This window comes from Podarcis muralis, chromosome Z (assembly GCF_964188315.1).
Source record: "Podarcis muralis chromosome Z, rPodMur119.hap1.1, whole genome shotgun sequence".
NCBI classification, from domain to species: domain Eukaryota; kingdom Metazoa; phylum Chordata; class Lepidosauria; order Squamata; family Lacertidae; genus Podarcis; species Podarcis muralis.
Genome location: NC_135673.1, coordinates 7,503,228 through 7,524,086, shown reverse-complemented (window position 1 = coordinate 7,524,086; position 20,859 = coordinate 7,503,228). Strand labels below are relative to the sequence as shown.

General features: G+C 44.3%; 1 protein-coding gene across 3 annotated transcripts in view; it reads right to left on the bottom strand.

The window, feature by feature from the left end:
- ASTN2 (astrotactin 2) overlaps positions 1-20,859 on the bottom strand; it is a 682,965-nt gene that overhangs the window by 189,140 nt on the left and 472,966 nt on the right. For all 3 annotated transcript variants that reach the window (XM_028714606.2, XM_077922442.1, XM_077922443.1), the window contains exons 14-16: positions 5,932-6,056; positions 5,197-5,301; positions 1,939-2,118 (exon numbers count right to left, since the gene is read on the bottom strand). In XM_028714606.2, coding sequence (XP_028570439.2) covers positions 1,939-2,118; positions 5,197-5,301; positions 5,932-6,056 — 410 coding nt within the window. The remainder of the gene's footprint in view (positions 1-1,938; positions 2,119-5,196; positions 5,302-5,931; positions 6,057-20,859) is intronic.

The following is a 20,859-nucleotide window of genomic DNA, read 5'->3' as shown; positions in this document are numbered from 1 at the left end:
CCTAGGCTCTGTGGTTTAACCCACAGAGCCACCCGATCTATCTGTTGGTCAGGGGGTGACAACCTTTTTTTGCTCCCCATGGTCACATTGGCAAACTGGAGAACTGACTGTGAGCACCACACACAAATGCTATCCTATTGGATTATTCTTCCAAACTTAAGGCCACTGGGAATGGAGAGCCCTGTGGGCACCAAGGAACACCTCTGTGGGCACATAAGTGCCCATGGGCGCCACACTGGCAACCGCTGCTGTATTGTCATCAGTAAAGAAGTGAGATGCAGAAAAGTAAAGGTTTCTCTTTGTGGGAAAGGACATTACATATTTTTTTAAAAAAGAAAGCTACTGAGTGGAATTCACTGAAGGGCAAATCCCTCAACCAAGCTGAACTTTACACCGGATTTACTACACAAACCTGCACTGCTAACCTACAGGATTCAGTCTAGTTTACTCATTCATACCATCATCATAAGCAACAATTTTTAAGTCTCCCCAGAAATCACACAGTGGGTAAGATCAGTGACATGGAAGGAGGAGCACGCACACACTTTTCCCCACTCTCTAGTGGGCAGCACCAGCAAGTTGTCATTTATCATTGTTTAAGACTGAAGCAAATGGGTTAGATGAGTTCTGAATGCATTTTATACAAAACACAACACCTAGGGAAACACGGGAGGGGGAAAGACTGTCCAGGAAATGGTTGGGAGGGTCAAACTGTTTTGCATCCAGTTTGTGGATTTCATTCACCCGCACTGTCTTGCATCAGGTTGCCTATGCACAATAACCTGCCTATGCACAATAACCTGCACAATAACTTGCCTATGCACAATAACTTTAAAGCACATTTGAAGCACTCCCCCCCCACCCCCCCAAGAACTATGTGCACTGCTGTTTATCACCCACAGAGTTGCAATTCCCATCAATCTGTAACAAACTACAGTGCCTGGAATTCTTGGGAGTGGGGGGGTGATATGCTTCAAATGTACTTTAAAAGTATATTATGCTCGCAGTGTTCCATTTCTTCTCCTGAATGCAATGCACAGCCCAATCCCAGACTGCAGACAGTAGATAGCTATCATAGCTAATAGCCTTATAAACCAGCAGATAAGGAGTGAGGCAAATGTCCCTAGGGAGCAACCCCCCCCCCCCAATTCCAGCGCACTGCAGTTCCATCCTGTGTCACCAACAAACAGAGTGTTGAGGAGGATCTTTATCTCGTGTACAATGGGGTTTTATGCTGATAGACCCTGATCAATTATTTCTGGAGATTTGTTTTCACAACAAGCTATACAATTTAACCAGCAGGGGACTGGGATTAGCAGTGTGGCCCAACTTTCTGAAAACGGTAAGTGGCAGGCAAGCTGCAAAAACCAGGTGGCCATGTAGTTTTCTGGAGGCGGCAAACAAGCTGGCTATTGCAAATCGCTGAACTTTTAGAAATATAACCTAATTGTATCACTTCAAAGTCCCAAAGTTTATTGCCCTGTTTAATGATGTGTCTGGTTATTTATGGCACTGCACAATGAGTCTGCTGCTGAATTAATATACTTCCTTAAAGACCGTCATTGTCGCAAGCGATAAAACGGAACCATTCCCAGACAGCTCAATTATGTCACATTTATAGAAACCTACTCAAATCACCCTCAGCAATTTTCAGAGGGCTGGCAAGCAGATGACAAGGATCGCAGTGTGTTGGGCTCAGAAAGAGGACAGCAAGCGGAAGCCTTGCAGGCGGAAATCAAGGAGCGCAGATGGACTTGGTGGGGGTGGGGGAGAGGTGTGCATCTGGGAGAAGAAAAAAAGTGCTGGCCCCAGGCTCCTGCACTGGAAAGGAGCCCTCTCCTCATCCATGCAAAAGAAGGAAATATGCAGAACTCGTGATATGCAAAGCAAAGTGGGAGTAAGCGAGAAAACTTCTGCTAGCCTCCAAGAGCATCTTACCTTTCTGATACTGGAACCAGAGCTGCTGCTGGACTTTCTTGCTGGGAAAGTGGATGGTGCAGCTGAACTCGGATCCATAGAGGGCCTCTGCTATGTAGTGGGAGCCATACTGCTGAATGAAGTAGAGCAGTTCTTCACGGCTGCTGTCCTTGTTCAGGATCTTCAGGACATTGAAAAATCCTGTAAGAGCCAAGAGGGAGGAGGAGGGATGTCACAGATTTTATTTTATTTTATATATATTTTTTAAGTTAAGAAATGATGCAACAGAAGGGAACCTGGAATACCATTCACATACACTATTGACCAATTGCTCAATGTGCCCTCCTTCTCTATTAGTTTCTCCTACAAATTCCAGTTTTGGTGCTTGGCAAGCGGAACTTTACTCACTATTTCCTGCACTGCTGTTTCCATAAGGATTCCTCAGGTGATGCTTGCTCTTCTTTACCCCTCTGCACACGCCCACCTTCGAACCTACACCATTGGACCTGTTTTGCAAGACTGTGACCTTCAATGCAGCCATTTCAGCAACCAACATAGCAAGACCAGTGAGTATTTGTTTATCATCTGCCACCGGGTTCTCTGGGGGGCTGCCTTTTAGATAAATGGGGCCCAAAACCAATTCCAAAGAATAGGATAATACCATAAGGACATAAGAAGAGCCTGCTGAATCAGTCCAGCGTCCTGTTCTCACAGTGGCTGACCAGATGCCCGTGGGAAACCCACATGCAGGATCTGACCACAATCCCCACCCTGTGGTTTTCAACAACTGGAATCCAGAAGGATACTGCCTCCAGCTGTGGAGGCAGTGCATAGCCTTCATGGCTAACAGTTCAACCTCCATGAAATTATCTAATCCTCTTTCAAAGCCATCCAGGTTGGTGGCCATTACTCTTTCCCATGTGTGCGAGTTGCACAATGTAAATATGCACTGTGTAAAACACAGAATAGTGCATGTTTTCTGGTGGGAGTGTGCATAGGGCTAAAGAACCATCACCATAATACTTCGATGCCACAGCTAGGCAAAGAGTGCCTGATGACCGTACTTTGTTAGTAGAATCAGACAGTGTTGCCCTTAAAAATAAGAGAACTCAGAAAACCTGAGTTTGGATATGTTATAGGCATGCTGATTAATTCAGCCAAGTCACTCTCAGCCTCAGGCATCTCATCTGAAAAATGGGAACATGAAATTAATGGCCTTACACAGATATTGGGTGGTAAATACAAAAAAAAAAAAAAAAGAGCACATTCTTGTTTGTGATAAGCAACATTCCTAGTGTTTCTGTTGCTTTGGCTGCCAACCTATACAGAATGCTATAGATAGAGGCATGGCATAACCCTAGCCTTGGAGGGAGGCATTGTAGCTCAGTGGTAGAGCACATACAGCAGTCAACAGAAGGGTGGAACAGCAGCACTTGCCTGACTTTCTGACAGTACGGAGAATGGGAAGGGCAAGCGGAGAGATCAGTGCTGGTCAAACACACAGTGGAGCCAATACATTAGAAGAGTCTGTTAGATCAGGCCAATAGTCCATCTAGTCCAGCATTCTGCTCTCACGGTGGCCAACCAGATGCCCATGGAAACCAAAACGTAGGACCTGAGTGCAACAGCAACTCTCCCATCCCATGGTTTCCAGTGACTAGGATTCAGAAGCATTATTGCTTTCACCTCTGGAAGTAGAGCTTAGCCACAGATAGCCCTCTCCTCCATGGGCTATTACAGTGTTGGTGTGTTTGCATAGCACCAATTTTGATACCACCTTGCCCCTCCCCCTACACAGCAGCATCTTTACTGCCCCATCTCACTGTCTGCTACTGAAAATAGGCCTTGCCTGCAGAAGGCCACTGGTTGGACAGTGTTCTAGAAGCTACCAGCATGAGTTTGACCAAACTGTGGGAGGCAGTGGAAGACAGGAGTGCCTGGTGTGCTCTGGTCCATGGGGTCACGGAGATTCGGACACGACTGAACGACTAAACAACAACAAAGCAGAAGGCCACGGGAAGAAGACCACAAGGACAATCACTGTCATTTCCAGTTACAAGGACCAAGTAAATGGTGAGGTGAAAGAATCTTAGTAGGCAGAGCCATCCATGCCTGAGATCAGCCAGACTAGACATTACTGGGCTAGATGGATAAACAGCCCGAACCAGAATATGGCCGCTTCTTATGATCCTTTATTAGGGAAGGGGTATTCCTCACTGGTAGAGCATCAGCTCTGCATGCAAAAGATCCCAGGCTAAATCTTTGGCATCTCCAGGTAGGGCTGGCAATGAGCCCTCCTGAAGCCCTGGAGAACCACTACCAGTCAGGGTTGACAATACTGAGCTCAATGGAACCATGAGGACTAGGCTCTTAAATCATTGTTAAAGAAATGGTTTTAGCTCAGAGGTAAAGCTCTTGAGTTGCATGAAAAACATCCCAGGTTCAATCCCCAGGGGAGACCCTGGAATCCTGGAGAACCATTGCCAGTCAATGAAGACAATACTGACAAATGGTCTGACTCAGTATGAGGCAGCTTCCTACAGGTTATAGCCACCTAAGCAGACCCACTGAAACTAACAGACCTAAGTTAGTCTTGTCAATTATTTTCAGTGAACCTCCTCTAAGCTGACAATATGCTGTTCTGTATCCCTAATGCTGCTTCCCTTGCAGGCGTGTACAGAAACTGCTGAAATGCCCATCCCTGATCAATAGCCAGGCATGTGTTTTGCTAGTCTTTTAGGAAGCTAGTTGATGGATGCATGTGACACATGTATCACCACTGAGCAATGTTAGAAGCTGAAAGATAGGAGCTAAATGGGACCTTAAACCTACACTACGGGTGCAGCAATGGAATGTCTAGGTGCATGTTTTTACAACAAGAATACAAAGGTGAAAATGAATGAACTGCAGCCAAAATATTATGTTCATTTTTCACATGGTCTAGTCCTTCCCCTGCCCACCCCCCTAATATTATTAAGAGGGTGTCTTCTCCAGTCTTCAGAGAGCAGCTGGAAGTGGGGAGGTGGAAAAAGGTCCTCCTTTCCTTCTACTCTGCAGTTTTAACCTGAAATCTTAGACACAGTTCTGCACCCAGAGCTCAGAAACCTCTCGCACTAATGAAATACCCTGTCGCAAAATGCTCCTAGAACAATGGGAGTTTCAAACACTGCCACTGAGAAGTTACCATTGCAACCATTGCAAGTTGCAGCAGAGGTCTCTGCCAAAGAACTACAGCTGCCTCCCAGCTTGCAACCGTCACTGTAATGTGGCTGTTCTCACCTGCTGAGAGGGCAATGGTGCTTAGCTTTACTTTATACAGGTTGCTTCGGACCCTCCAGTGCTGCACCATGGGGTAGCCCATGGCTTCGTCATACCGGATATCACCTGTGAAGAAATAATTTGGAGTCAGAGCACAAGAGGCAGGAGGTGGCCAGAGAAGAGAGCTGTCTACTTACGCTACCACAGGCTTATTTCCTTGTCACAAACTTTGGGATTATGAAGAGTGCAGTAACAGAGAACACAGCCTCATAACAATAGTCACTGCTGGGGTTCTTCGATGAACAGGCTGCAGGCAAGATGAAGACAGAGCCATGCTTATTGGCACCAACAGGGTGTGTGTTTTAGAAGAAACATCACTTAACATGGCATAAGAATTGGAAATTATCCAGAAAAACGTAATTTCCAGCCACAAAAATTGTGGCATCTGTGGGAAGGGCAAAGGGAGAGGGGAAGAAGCAGGGCTCTGCCAATAGACCAGTTTCCCTCGGCTCACATACAGCTGTCAGTCTGTAGCAGCTATTCCATCGGGCTGCAACAGAGGGAAAGAAGGAACGCTATGCATTTGGCTTTGCTGAAAGACCAGCTGCCTTTGGCTTTGCCTCTCCTGCACTTTTCACAGGGCAGTGACCACTCCATCAAGCAGCTTAAACTGTTTCCTTCCCAACTGGGCATTAATAAGAACTACCCTCCACCTAGAACTCTGGGGTGAGTCGCAACTATGTCCAAGTCTCCTACCTGTGAGCAGCTGGAGGTTTGGAAGTGGCTCAGAGAGCACACCACGACATTGCTCCTCAACTGGTAACGGGATCACCATCAACGCATCAGCCAACTGGGGAAAGTCCTTGATGAAATTATTCTCCCTGCAGAAAGAAATCAGAAAACTCAAAAATAATGATCTGGGTGCCCCCTGGGCAGAGAATCTGAGCACAGTGTTAGGTGGTAGGAGACATTAAGCGAAGGGTGCATTTGTGTAAAAGAGAGAGAAATTGTCTGTTTATGTGTGTGTGCAAGGAGAGAGGGAAACCTCAGTGATACAACTCTTCAGGTAATCAACTGCCTCCCTGTGATTTGTTGTAGAATGAGCCATTTGCTACGTTCTTTGTTTTAAAACACACTCTAGAGCAGCTAATACTGTCCCAAGTTGCAGTGAAGGATAGATTACAAGTACATTGCCCTCACCTCTACGATTGCACCCGGACAACAGCAGCATTTTAAACAATGAATGCTGATTCTCTCATAATGAGAGGCACCCCTCTCCAGTTTAAGCTTCACCATAAAATGCTTTGAATCTCCTAAAACCAGAAGGTGGCAAGCCTAGTAGCAAAACCATTCCTACTTATGCTACATTTATTTTACATGCTCCAGTCTTTGCCTATTGGCATTCTGTCTTGTCCAGACCTTCTTTGTCTGTTGGTGGTGCTGGAGATAGACTGAAAACATTGTGCTTTCAAGTTGCTCGAGTGCATTGTTTGGGTTTTGCAGATGCAATAATGAGATCCCCTTACCATTTGTCTCTCCACCACAAGGTGCAAGTAACTAACAGGGCTGCCCAGGGAGTGCCGCGAGGCAGTCAGCCCGGTGCCTTGGCTTTTAGGAGCCACTTACACTCAGCAAAGGAACGTTCAGCAAGGCTTCTGTCTGGGAGGATGGCTGCCGCCAACCTCGTCCCAGAACACTCTGCAGATGTACTCTGGAAGGCAGACATCTCTTTGAGATGTGACACCGCCATTCAGCTTCAAAACTGGATTTCCCCTCCAAGAAACAGGAGCTGTTAATTAGATCCCTCGGGGTCTGCTGTATTGTTCCTCCTTTTTATTCTTTCTTTAAAATACACATACAGAAGCCAATATGAAACTCTGCACAAGCTACAACACTTACCTTTTGCCCAACGCTTTCTAGGCAAAGGTCTGTGCTTTAAAGCACTGTGTCTGAGAGCTTTTTATTTTCTTGCCCTGGCAGTTCCTCTATGAAAAGCCACTCTTTATTCCTGAGTCGGAACAAACATCAGTTCAGGTTTTCTGCAGATTTGCATTTGCTTCGATTCAGCAGTAGAGAGTGAGTTTTGTGGGGTGGGGAAAGTGCTCAGGGGGAGGGTGGGAAGCACATGGACATGACATGGCATGTTCAAGTGTGGACCTGTGCCTGGAAACAGCCCCAAAGGAAGTCTGGATGAGCCCTGACTTCCTTCCTATGTTCTTCCTGTTCTGTTCACATGTGACATAACCACCATCAGGGAGCTCTCCAACGCATATTTAAGCACATATCACAGAATCATAGAATTTTAGAGTTGGAAGAGGCCCAAGGGTCATCTAGTCCAACCCCCTGCAATGCAGGAATCTTAGCTAAAGCATCCATGACAGATGGCCACCCAACCTCTGCTTAAAATCCTCCAAGGAAGGTGAGTCCACCACCTCTTGGGGGAGTCCATTCCACTGTTGAACAGCTCTTACTGTCAGAAAGTTCTTCCTGGTGTTTAGTCAGAATCTCCTTTCTTGTAACTTGAAGCCATTGTCTGGAGTCCTACCCTCCAGAGCAGGAGAAAACAACCTTGCGACAGCATCTTCCATGTGACAGCCCTTCAGATAGTTGAAGATGGCTATCATATCTCCTCTCAGGCTCCTCTTTTCCAGGCTAAATAATCTAGCTCCTTCAATTATAAGGATTGGCTTCTGAACCCTTGATCTTAGCTGCCTTCCTCTACGTACATTCCAGTTTGTCAACATCCTTCCTAAATTCTGGTGGCCAGAACTGGACACAGTATTCCAGGTGTGCTTCACAGGCAGCAAACATACATGGCCCTGGATCTCCAGGCACCCACAAATTTTAAATGAAGCGGCTGACACCCCCCCCCCCACGATTCCACTTGGTGGCATGTGCACACTGTGGGGTTTGCACATGTCACGTTGGCACACTAACACGATGTGTGCAAATGACATCAGCATGCTGTGGGCCTGCCAACACCACACACACATGCATGCACACCCCAGGCACTCAAGGTACCACTCTTGGTGTGGTCTGACCAAGGCAGAATAGAGTGGGACGATGACTTCCCTTAATCTGGACACTAGACAGTTGATATATATGAAACTGAAACCAGTAGTCATTCCTTATCTGCACATGTCATGTAAACTATCTAGAAGCAGGTAGCTTCAAGGTCAGAAGCATGAGGTAATGTTCATGCGCAGAGTTCTTATGGCCTGGATAAGAGACTGAGAGAAAGAATTGAGCTTGTTCTTTTCTCTCTTTGCTCTCTCTGCTGGGAGGGAGAGAACCATCTTCAGAAGCGGACTGTCCCAGCAGCATGCTAGTGACTAATTTATGGGCTAATGATGTACAGAACCATTAAGCTGCAAACCAGCAATAAACTTTACTGCCTGAACCATGGGTGTGAAGTGAGTTTATTGCATCGGTGATTGTCTCCAAAAGGCCTTGCAACGCTGTGCAGAGTGAGGCGTGTACTGGACACCTTGTGAATTGGAAAATATACTCACAAATGTCCAACATAGTCTTCTGTTGATGCAGGCTAGAATAGCATTAGCTTTTTTTGCTGCTGCATCACACTATTGACTCATGTTGAGCATGTGGTCCACCAAGACCCCTAGATTCTTTTCACATGTCCTGCTAGTAAGCCAGGTGTCCCCCATCTTGTATTTGTGCATCTGGTTCTTCCTGCCTAAGTGCAGAACCTTATATTTGCCCCTATTGAAACTCATTTTGATAGCTTGGACCCGGCTCTCCAATCTGTTGAGGTCATTTTGAATTCTGATTCTGTCTTCCTCAACATTAGCCATCCCTCCCAGTTTGGTGTCATCTGCAAATTTGATGAGCATCCCCTCAATTTCTTCATAAAGACATTGAACAACAATGGGCCGAGGACAGAACCCTGTGGCACCCCACTTGTCACTTCTTTCAAGGATGACGATGAACCATCAATGAGTACTCTTAGGGTTCAGTCCGCCAGCCAGCTACAAGTCCACCTAACCACATTCCACCCACTTTCACCAGCTTTCTCATGAGAACAACACGGGAGACTTTGTCTAAAGCCTTACTGAGATCAAGATAACTATTTTTCGTAGCATTTCTCTGATCCACCATGTAACTCCATAAAAAAAGGAGATTAGTCTGGCAGGTCTTAGTAATCACTGCATCCATTTCTAAATGTTCGCAGCCCTACTGTTCAGTTTTCTGTTCTAGGACCTTTCCAATGTCAAGCTCACCGGTCAGTAGTTACCTGGGTCTTCTCCCCCTGCCTTTTAAAAAAAATATGGGGACAACATTTGCCCACCTCCAGTCTGTAGGGACCTCACCTGTTCTCCAGTAATTCTCAAAGCTCATAGACAAGGCTCTGAAATTACACCCGCAAGCTCCTTTAGTATCCTTGGATGCAGCTCATCAGGCCCAGAAGATTTGAATTCATTTAACATAGCAAGATGTTCCCTTACTAGCTCTTTTCCTATCTTAGGCTGCAGCTCCATCCTTATACAGTGGTGCCCCGCAAGACGAATGCCTCGCAAGACGGAAAACTTGCAAGACGAAAGGTTTTTTTTGTTTTTGGAGCTGCTTCGCAAGACGATTTTCCCTATGGGCTTGCTTCGCAAGATGGAAACGTCTTGCAAGTTTGTTTCCTTTTTCTTAACACCGTTAATACAGTTGCGACTTGACTTCGAGGAGCAACTCATAGCACGCGGTGTGGTAGCCTTTTTTGAGGTTTTTGAAGACTTTGGTGATTTTTGAAGCTTTTCCAAAACTTTCCCGACACCGTGCTTCACAAGACGAAAAAAATCGCAAGGCGACAAAACTCGCGGAACGAATTAATTTCGTCCTGCGAGGCACCACTATATAAGTCAATAGCAAAACTTTTTATAAAACTGGCCGAATAATCTGCTTGGCATCCAAGTGATCACTGTGTGATAACTGAACAAGAAAGGAAATCAGGGCAATTCCTGGGTTAGAATGTATTTCCTGCTCGGTCTATGTTATTTTAGAAATCCTCAGTAAGGCAACAGCTTTACCTACCACTTGCTTGTTCTTCCTCTTACTTTGGGCACAGCCAAAGAAACACTTATTTATTTTTATTTTTATGCTCTCTTGTAAGCCTGAGCTCACATTGAGCTTTAGTCCACCTGACCCTATCGCTGCAACCGCTGGCTACCCGTGTGTATGCCTCTTTTGTGATTTCCACTTTCTTCCATTTCTTGTACATGCCCTACTTAACTCTCATCTCATCTCTGAGCTCCTTATGCAGCCACAGTAGTTTCCTTAGATGCCTCCCCCGTTTGTTTCTTTTTGGAATGGTCTACATCTGGGCCTTTAATATTTCTCCTTTTAGAAACTTCCATCTATCTTGGACTCATTTCTCCCTGAGTCGATATGTCAGTATGCCTTTAGCATATTGGGGTACATTTATATTATATATGCTTTTCTGAAGAAGAAGAAGAAGAAGAAGAAGGAGGAGGAGGAGGAGGAGGAGGAGGAGGAGGAGGAGGAGGAGGAGGAGAAGCTTTTGCTGGTAGTTTTGTGGACATTGCAATCTGGAAGTTTTTTTTAAAATATATGCACATTTTTTTCCTGGTTTTTGTTGCTGTGGCGGGTTTGTTTTTGTTTTTTTAATTGGATTTCATTGTACCATGAGTCGGTGTCTTGCCCTTTTTTAATTGCTATATGTTCTTTCAGTTCTACTCTCTTTATATCCACCTGGAAGCAGAATGCCACTGAACTGGGGATTTGCAGGTTTGGTATGGGTGGAATAGAAAAGAGAGAGAAAGTGCAGAAGGGCTATTGCCTTTATGCCCTGCTTGTGGGCTTCCTAAAGCATATTAACAGGCAGTGTCCTGAAAGAGATCCAGAAGGCTTAGAGATATTGAGTAGTGCTGGTGGGGAGAAGGAATTCATATCCCTATTTATTCACAATGAGTGAGTGAGTGAGTGAGTGAGTGAATGAATGGTCTTACTGTGTATTTTCCCCAACATTTGTTGTTATTGTTTAAATTTGCTAAGATATGATGCTATAAGCAGCCTAAATCAAGTATAGGTAAAGGTAAAGGTACCCCTGCCCGTACGGGCCAGTCGTGTCCGACTCTGGGGTTGTGCGCCCATCTCACTCTAGAGGCCGGGAGCCAGCGCTGTCCGCAGACACTTCCGGGTCACGTGGCCAGCGTGACAAGCTGCATCTGGCGAGCCAGCACAGCACACGGAAACGCCGTTTACCTTCCCGCTAGTAAGCGGTCCCTATTTATCTACTTGCACCCGGGGTGCTTTCGAACTGCTAGGTTGGCAGGCGCTGGGACCGAACGACGGGAGCGCACCCTGCCGCGGGGATTTGAACCGCCGACCTGACGATCTGCAAGTCCTAGGCACTGAGGTTTTACCCACAGTGCCACCCGCGTCCCTAAATCAAGCATAGCCTCTGTCATCCTCCACTACCCAAAGTCACTGCCCTCTTTTCAAATGCTTTATTTAAGTGTACCCAGTGCTATTTTTCTAGAAACAAGAAGTGCCAGAACTCACCATGAACACCTCCCTGAGTTCCAGCAAGTTCCGGTGGGAAAAAAGCCGTGGGTATAACAACCCCTATAAGAACAAAACATCCACCACATCACTAGACTCCATCTCTGCCACTGCACTGCAAGCCTGGGACATCTCAAGTCTCTTTTCTGCCCAAGCAAAGTTGATCGTCACCCTCCGGGTAAGAATGTAAGGCATTATCAATGTCTGATTATCGTCTTCCAAAGCAACTACTCTATTCTGAACTTAAAAATGGAAAGCGTAGTGTTGGTAGTCAACAAAAGAGGTTTAAAGACTGTCTCAAGGCAAATCTAAAAAATGTAGTATAAACACCGACAACTGGGAAACACTGGCCTGCGAGCGCTCCAATTGGAGAACAGCCTTTACCAAAGGTGTTGTGGGCTTTGAAGACACTCAAACTCAGGACGCAAGGGAGAAATGTGCTAAGAGGAAAGCACGCTTGGCAAATCCACACTGTGATCAACTCCTGCCCGGAAACCAATGTCCCCACTGTGGAAGGATGTGTGGATCCAGAGTTGGCCTCCACAGTCACTTACGGACTCATTGGTAAAACCGTGTTTATGGAAGACAATCTTACTCGGCTATGAGTGATCGCCAAAAAAGAAGAAGAAGAAGATAGCTGGTGTTTCATAACTAGTTCTAGAAAACAGTAGCTACTTCTTCAAGGTTCAGAATTCAACAGGACATAACAGTTCTACCAATGCTATAGCAATCAGATAGCCAAAGTTCCCCCCACCCAAATTGTTTCAATGCAAGCAGCATTTAGTTTCAGTCATTATGGCTCTTATATACTTGGTGTGTCTGATCTGCTACTTATGCCATCAGTTTACCCGAAGTCTGCAGTACCCTGAATTCTCTTTCCCACACTGCATGTGTGTGACAATTCTTCTCTCCCACCACTCCTGCTATCCCTTCAGATTCTTTGCTTCAGGCACTTTGCAGCAGCAACTGATATGAAAGGTGCCACACTGAATATAACCCTGTTGATCTGCAATCTGGTAAGCCAGACAAGACACAGTGCTGACAGTTTATACAGAAAGGGAAAGAAAGGCGCTGGGAAAACCTTCCTTACGAGCTCAAGACAGAAAAAACAAAAATACACACTCTTCTTCCCTCCAAGAGAACCCAGAATGGTTATCTCAGCTAAACGAAACCAGCACTTGCAAACCAGTTCATTTGCAAAGTTTTGCTATGGATGAATATGGGAAGGATCCACAGAACTGTCGAGTTGGAAAGTCCCCTTAAGGATCATTCAGTCCAACACCCTGCAATGCAGGAATCATAGCTAAAGAGCCTCTGACAGATGTCCATTCACTCCCTCTAATGAATGAGGGTCTCTAACACTTTCTGAGGGATCTAGAACATTCACCACAGGTATAAATCAAGGGGTCAGTCTCTGAAATCTCCCTTGAAAAGGATCCCAGATAGAAAGCGGAATCTCTTTGTGAGACCCTGGAGAATGATTGGCAGGCAGGCTATGGCACTACCAAGTTAGGCAGTTCAACATCTAGGACTAAGCAAAACATGACAGTAGAATAACTGTATGTTTTGTCCCATGGGGCTATTGCTGCTTGGGAGGTGAGGTGATTTCAGGGAAATGGTGTGTGTGTGTGTGTGTGTGTGTGTGTGTGTGTGTGTGGTGAAGGCAGGGAAGGTTTAGCCCTCTTCCACCAGCACCACAGACTGATCAGATGCTGTCTTCTTGCTACAGATTCTATTGTTCTTTAAACAAAGCAGCAGAATGTATGAAATGTGCACCTTCAGAATAAGGCAACTCCATGTACATTCAGAATCATGGGCATAGCCAAGGGCGGGCAGGGAGGGGCAGCTGTCCCCCCAAATCAACAAGAATAAATAAAAATACATAGCAAACTGAGGTTCTGCCCCCCTCCCCCAACAAAACCCCTGCCCCCCCCCCAACAAAAAAATCCTGGCTATGCCCGTGAGAAGAATGGCAACAGTGCACTGTGGACACTGAAACTCTTGGCAAATAGATTTTTGTACAAAGTGACAGCTCCAACATCCATGGAAAGCTGACTCTGCAACAGCAGCTCTGGGAGAGACAGTAGCAGTGACAAGGGAGATTTATGCCTCTGATGAATGTTGTTGCAAAGCACATGCTGGACACAGATGCAAGATGCATCAGTCAAGGCAGGTGCAGTGGAAATCTGCACTACCATTTCACTCTGCTCTTAGGTCCGGTGTGTGACGGGGATGAAACAAAAGACACCCCACTGAAAAGCATGACCCTCATAAATTATCGCACCCTAGATAATGGAAGAGGGATCAATGCAGGCTGCAGTTTTCAGAGAGGATGTCAGAGATTCAAACATGCATGAGATGCACATTAATTCCTTTCGGTATTCATAGAATCACAAGAGTTGGAAGGGATACCAAGAGTCATCTAGTCCAACCCCCCGCAATTTAGGAGTCATAGCTAAAGAATCCCTGGCACGTGGCCACCCAACCTCTGTTCAAAAACAGAGTTCACCACCTTTTGAACTAGTCTGTCCCAACGTCGAACAGTTCTTTCTTTCTTGTAATCTGAATCCATAGATATGGGTCATCCACTCTGGAGAAGCAGAAAACAAGCTTGCTCCATCTTCCACGTAACAGCCCATGAGATATGTGACTATCATGTCATCTCTCAGTCTCCTCCTGTCCAGCCTAAACAAACCCAACTCCCTTAATCGTTCCTCATAAGGCTTTGTTTCCAGACCCTTTATCCCCTGGTCACCCTCCTCTGCAAATATTCCAGCTTGTCAATATCCTTCTTAAACTGTGGTGCCCAGAACTGAACACATTCAACATGCATACATGCTCAGAAGCTGACCTTCCTGGTTTGCTGTCAATCGCAACCCAGATTTCCAAAAAGTGCAAGAAGTCGAAGAATAGAAACACCCAAAAGCTCCATGTGCATATGAATTTGGGGGTGGAGTGTGGGGGGAAAGAGAGAAATCAAATCATTTCTGAATAGAATTTATGTGCAATTGAGGGGTTGGGGTAATGAAAAGAGGTGTGTGCGTAAGATGTATGTAGAATAGGAATAACACCCCCCCCCCTTTGCTGCCGGGGCTGCATACCAAAGCAGTGGTGGGATCAAAGGGTGTGGGGTGAAAACAAGCAGTGGACGACCCATTTTCTTTCTGCCACCATATTCCCTCCCTTCCTTGAAAGCGATTCCTCCTCCCCACAACACACATAATCAAAGCTGCCATATACATTTTGCTCCATCTACCTGAGTATTCCCTTCTTTGATTAGCAGTAGATCCCAAAGGGCCTTCAGCTAGAGAATGCCACTGAGTTGTGGACCCTTCCCTGAAATTCTGGACCTGCAAATTGTCACGACACCCTGTTCTTATGTGAGCTGCAGCTCCTCCCATCCAGCATCACATATTCACCCCACACAGAAACAGGTTTAAAACTATGTGTTTTTCCTTGCACAATCATGCTAAATCTCTCACTCAAGGACAGATCTAAGTTGTGCATGTATATGCATGGGTGCTTTCAAATATATTTATTGATTTTCAGGAACACAGTGGACAAATACAAACATATACAGAAAATAACAGCATCCTCCCCCTTTCTCCAGAACAATATGAATTTAAAAAGGCAAGGAGTTGAACCCAAAGGTTTTCACTTTAGAATTCTGCTCCATAGACATGCATGTGTTTGATCAAGGTGGGTGATAACCGTGTTCTTTAGCCATCGTGTAAGAAATGAAATCAGTCCAAATAAAATGAAAGTCACCTGTAGTCTTGTTTATTCCTCAAAGGTTAGTGGCAGCACTACCTGGATTCTAAGAAACCATTAAGAAGTGAGTTTCCAAAACACATGTTTGGGCTAAAGTTGGGTCTGAAAAGGTGAAAGGCTACTGCACTAAATGGCTTTGCAGAGATTGTGGAAGACAGAGAAACATCTCACAGTCCTTCCAGCTGGAAACACGGTAGAACCAGAGGTGCAGTTATACGTTTCAGCCAGTAGAGGGCTGCACATGCCTTGAACAATGCACTACTTCTGTTAACTTCCATTCTCAAACAACTGTGAAAAGGCAGAGTTTCTTGCTGGATGTGTGTGGGTTTTTGGAATTCTAAAGAAGTCTCATGGCCAGCCCTCCTTGCTATGGGCAAAGAGTTGGAAGGTTTGTGTGATTGCTTTTCAGGGGTCAGGAAACTTTTTCAGCACGGGGCCGGTTACTGTCCCTCAGACCTTGTGGGTGGCCAGACTATTTTTTTTTTGGGGGGGGGGGGGAGAGGGAATGAACAAATTCCTATGTCCCTCAAATAACCCAGAGATGCAAGTAAAAGCACACATTCTACTCATGTAAAAACATCAGGCAGGCCCCCAAATAACCCAGAGATGCATTTTAAATAAAAGCACACATTCTACTCATGTAAAAAGACACTGATTCTCGAACCGTCCACAGGTCAGATTTAGAAGGCGATTGGGCCAGATCTGGCCCCCAGGCCTTAGTTTGCCTACCCATGGCTTACACTCATGAAATGAAAATACACCTAATTACTGAGGAAGAGAACAAGAAGATGTGAGAAGGAGGAAACACAGAATGCGTGTTTGGGAAAGTTATAATAGGTCAGTGTTTGGACATGATTGTTTTGGTAATGAGTACTGATTAGGCAATACAGTGGTACCTTGGGTTACAAACACCTCAGGTTACCAACACTTTGGGTTACAGACTCTGCTAACTCGGAAGTAATACCTCAGGTTAAGAACTTTACCTCAGGATGAGAACAGAAATTGCGCGCCAGTGGTGCGGCGGCAGCAGGAGGCCGCATTAACTAAAGTGGTACCTCAAGTTAAGAAAGCTTTCAGGTTAAGAACAGACCTCCGGAACGAATTAAGTTCTTAACCAGAGGTACTAAAGTACTGTTTTTCCTCTTGCAGGCTTTAAAATGCAACACTATTTATCCACTCTCTTGAGATAGGCTAGAGACTGAGATATTGTGACAATCTGACTCTCACCATCCCACATCCAAAGCCATCACTCCCATCAAGTGCATCACAGTTCGGAATCCCAATATTTATTCTAAAGTGGAAGTCTCCTCAAGTCAAGTTCATAGCTCCCAGAAATCCTGCCAACACTGCAGCAAATTATCCCTTTGACTCCAGAGCTAGCTTTATTATCTAAATTATTATTATTATTATTATTATTATTATTATTATTCGTTTTCCAACATACCCCAACAACAGTCAAATTACAAAAATAACAATTCCCAAATTATACAATTATCAGAATGCCAAGCAACTTCCAATTAACACATTTTAGTTAAAGTGGCTCCGTGCATGATGGTTTGGGTGCATTTCCAATCTTATATCACTGCGTTCCATGATCTTAATTAATGTCAGTTACATTTCAGTTATAATAATAATTCCTTAGTATCTTGCCAAACAGTCACTAGGCAAAATCTTATACTCAAATATCTGGTCACCTTCTTCCTAGTGGCAGTTTGACTCAAAACAGTGGGAAACTGACATTACACTTCTTTGTTTACTTCTCAGGGCTCTGTTGTCCAAAGTGTGTGAGCGGAATAAATAGAGGTGTGATAGTAAAAGAGTCGTTTATTAGCACTTGATACCCACTCAATGCCTGTACAATGTATCAAAAGCAATGCTATTAAACCTCCGGAATCACGTCGTAAATGGTTCTGATATGACTTAATGCCAAAATATTTGTGGCCTCAGCCCTCTTAGTGTGTGCCTATAGTAATAGCTTGCTAATTCATGCAACTTCCTTTCTTCGTTTCTTGAATACACCCGGGCGTGCATAATTAGGTTTTTACTTTGTTTTCCTGTGTTTTCTTTTCTTCCCTTGTTCAACCCCTTCCCTTGTTTTGGTGCTGTTCTAATCATAAGCTTGGACTCCACCATGTAGTTTGTACTGTATTTGGAAACATGGAAAATTTCAAAAAAATATTCTTTTTTTAACAGATCACAGCTCCAATTCTTTTGAATGAAACTGAGGCAAAGGCCAAGTGTTGTTGTTGTTGTTGTTGTTGTTGTTGTTTTTTGGGGGGAGCACACTCACACACTCAGCCAGGTAGTGTCTTAGGAATAGGACCCTTCAAGAAAGCAAAAAGCTTGTGGGGGCGAGTCATAGAATCATAGAGTTGGAATAGACCACAAGGGCCATCGAGTCCAACCCCCTGCCAAGCAGGAAACACCATCAGAGCACTCCTGACATATGGTTGTCAAGCCTCTGCTTAAAGACCTCCAAAGAAGGAGACTCCACCACACTCCTTGGCAGCAAATTCCACTGTCAAACAGCTCTTACTGTCAGGAAGTTCTTCCTAATGTTTAGGTGAAATCTAGTTTGGATCCATTGCTCCGTGTCCGCTTCTCTGGAGCAGCAGAAAACAACCTTTCTCCCTCCTCTATATGATATCCTTTTATATATTTGAACATGGCTATCATATCACCCCTTAAGCTCCTCTTCTCCAGGCTAAACATGCCCAGCTCCCTTAGCCGTTCCTCATAAGGCATCGTTTCCAGGCCTTTGACCATTTTGGTTGCCCTCCTCTGGACACGTTCCAGTTTGTCAGTGTCCTTCTTGAACTGTGGTGCCCAGAACTGGACACAGTACTCCAGGTGAGGTCTGACCAGAGCAGAATACAGGGGCACTATTACTTCCCTTGATCTAGATGCTATACTCCTATTGATGCAGCCCAAGGGATGATTGAGTCATCCCTTTGCACCCAACACTGGCAGGTGACGTAAGTCACTGGTCTTCCAAACAGCTTGTCTATTAGACACATCCTTCTTTCTTTACAGAGAGGTTGGTTTACACCAGCTGTTTATAATAATTTAATAATTTATTATTTATATCCCACCCATCTGGCTGAGTTTCCCCAGCCACTCTGGGCGGCTTCCAATCAAGTGTTAAAAACAATACAGCATTCATTCATGTTGAGCATTCATTCTGATTAAACTATGCAGAGGTTAGAGGACATTACGACAAGCAAATGTCAACCCACACTTTCTAGTACATTTCACTATGACTTTCCTTATCACAAAAAGTCCAATTTTTTGGCATGGGGTGTGGAGAATGGGTATGTTGTGCAAGACCACTAAATCCACTCCACCTGAGCAAACTGAATTTTCTGGTATTTCACCCGAAATAGGGAAAGTCTGGAAGCATCCTAAATTGGAAATATGCTTTAATCCAGAAGGTCCTAGTCTCAGTCCCTGCTGCCAGTCACTGCAGGCAACACTGAACCACATGGACCAATGTTGCTATCACCTGCTAACAGGATCAGGTAGAACAACCAGTCTGAGTAGACACCTATCAATAAAATAGTTTCACCTGGCCTACGACAGCTTCCTGTGTTCCTGATTCCCTGCTTAAGGCAGTAGCTTGCCATCCCATAATGCACCAACATAAAAAAATTAATTTGAGGGCGAGGAGGAGGAGATCATGACCCATGACAGTGATTAGCGGAAGCCACAAAGCATGGTATTTAATTACCTTTTCTCCCAGCTCACACTGCTACAAATGTTAATCATATTAACATCCACCCCTTTGTCCAATGAGGTCACATTCCGAAAAGTGACAATGAGGAAATTGCACTGCAGCAATTCAAAACCAGCTCAGCTGGCTTCAGCATGATGTGTTTTGATATGGGGTCAGCAATGGCTTTTTTAATTAGAGGCATGTAAACAGTAGCGTTTCTTTCTTTCTTTCTTTCTTTCTTTCTTTCTTTCTTTCTTTCTTTCTTCTTCTTTTTCTTTCTTTCTTTCTTATAATTTTTATTAAAGATTTTATTGAATTACAAAAGAACATGCAATGTTTCTCTTCTTTTTCTTTTCTTTTTCCAGATCACAGAGTCTCTTAGTTATGTTCAATGTAAGACAGTGTTCTAAGCAGTATAGGGTTGAAGGGGAAGAGAGGTGGGGGAGAGAGTGGTGGGTGGTAAACGTACATATTATTCTTCCTTTTTTTCAAAATTGGTAAATGCGTGAGGTTTTTGTGTCAGCGTCACTTGGGCAGGTTCTCTTTCTATTAATTTGTTGGTTTACATTCCCACATATGTGGTGGGGATGTAAAAAGGTAAAAAGCTTCTGGGAGATGATCTATAATGAGTTAAAGAAAATACTGAAATATACTTTTGTTAAAAAACCAGAAGCTCTCTTGTTGGGAATACTGGATAATGAAATTAATAAAAAAGATGTGAAATTAGTTTTGTATGCAGTAACAGCAGCCAGAATTTTGCTGGCACAGAAATGGAAACAGGAAGAGATGCCCACGAAAGAAGAATGGAGGATGAAACTGATGGAATACGCAGAAATGGACAGATTGACGGGGAGAATTAGGAACCAACGTGACCAGAGATTCTCCGAGGACTGGAAGAAATTTACAGAGTATATCAAAAATTTCTGTGATGAGCAAATAACGTTTGTTGGCTTTCAAGAAGCTCTGTGAAATTACTGTTAGAAATATTGTTAAAAAAATATGATGTGATTAAGAGTATTTGAGTGCAATATAATATTGGGAAATGTGAGACGAGGATAAAAAATAAACGGAAAATTATCAGACAAAATTATCTGGAAAAAAGGGTTTAAGTTAAAATGGATGTATAATTTTGTAAAAATGTTTTTTTTAATGGAAAATCTAATAAAAATATTTATTTTTTTAAAAAAATAATTTGTTGGTTTACATTGGCAGTGAGAGAAGGTTGGAGGGCAGGGCGTGGATGATTGCCTTCACTTAACTGCAGTGAGATTTGTTTGCGTGTTTGGAAGGGGGATGAGTAGTTAGGCCAGGTTAGCCATATTGATCCATATGCTGTTGGTGGATCCCTGTTATTGTCATTTTGGGCTGTATATATAATAAAGGGGAGCCATACCAAGGCGAAGGAGTCCTCCTGTATTTGTCCCCGGGTCTGTTTCCGTCTGTTGGTTAGCTTTTCTAATATATCTGTTTCCCATACAATTTGGTACCAGTGGTCCATGTTTACTCCTGACAGGTCTCTCCAGTGTCTAGATATGATGTTTCTGGCTGCTGAGAGTACATGGATTTTAAGTTCTTTATAGAGTGAGCAAGCATTACTGGCTTGGAAAATATTCAATAGGGCCAATTCTGGGGGGGGGGGGGGTTTTCCAACACCTGTTTGGTTATTTTACATA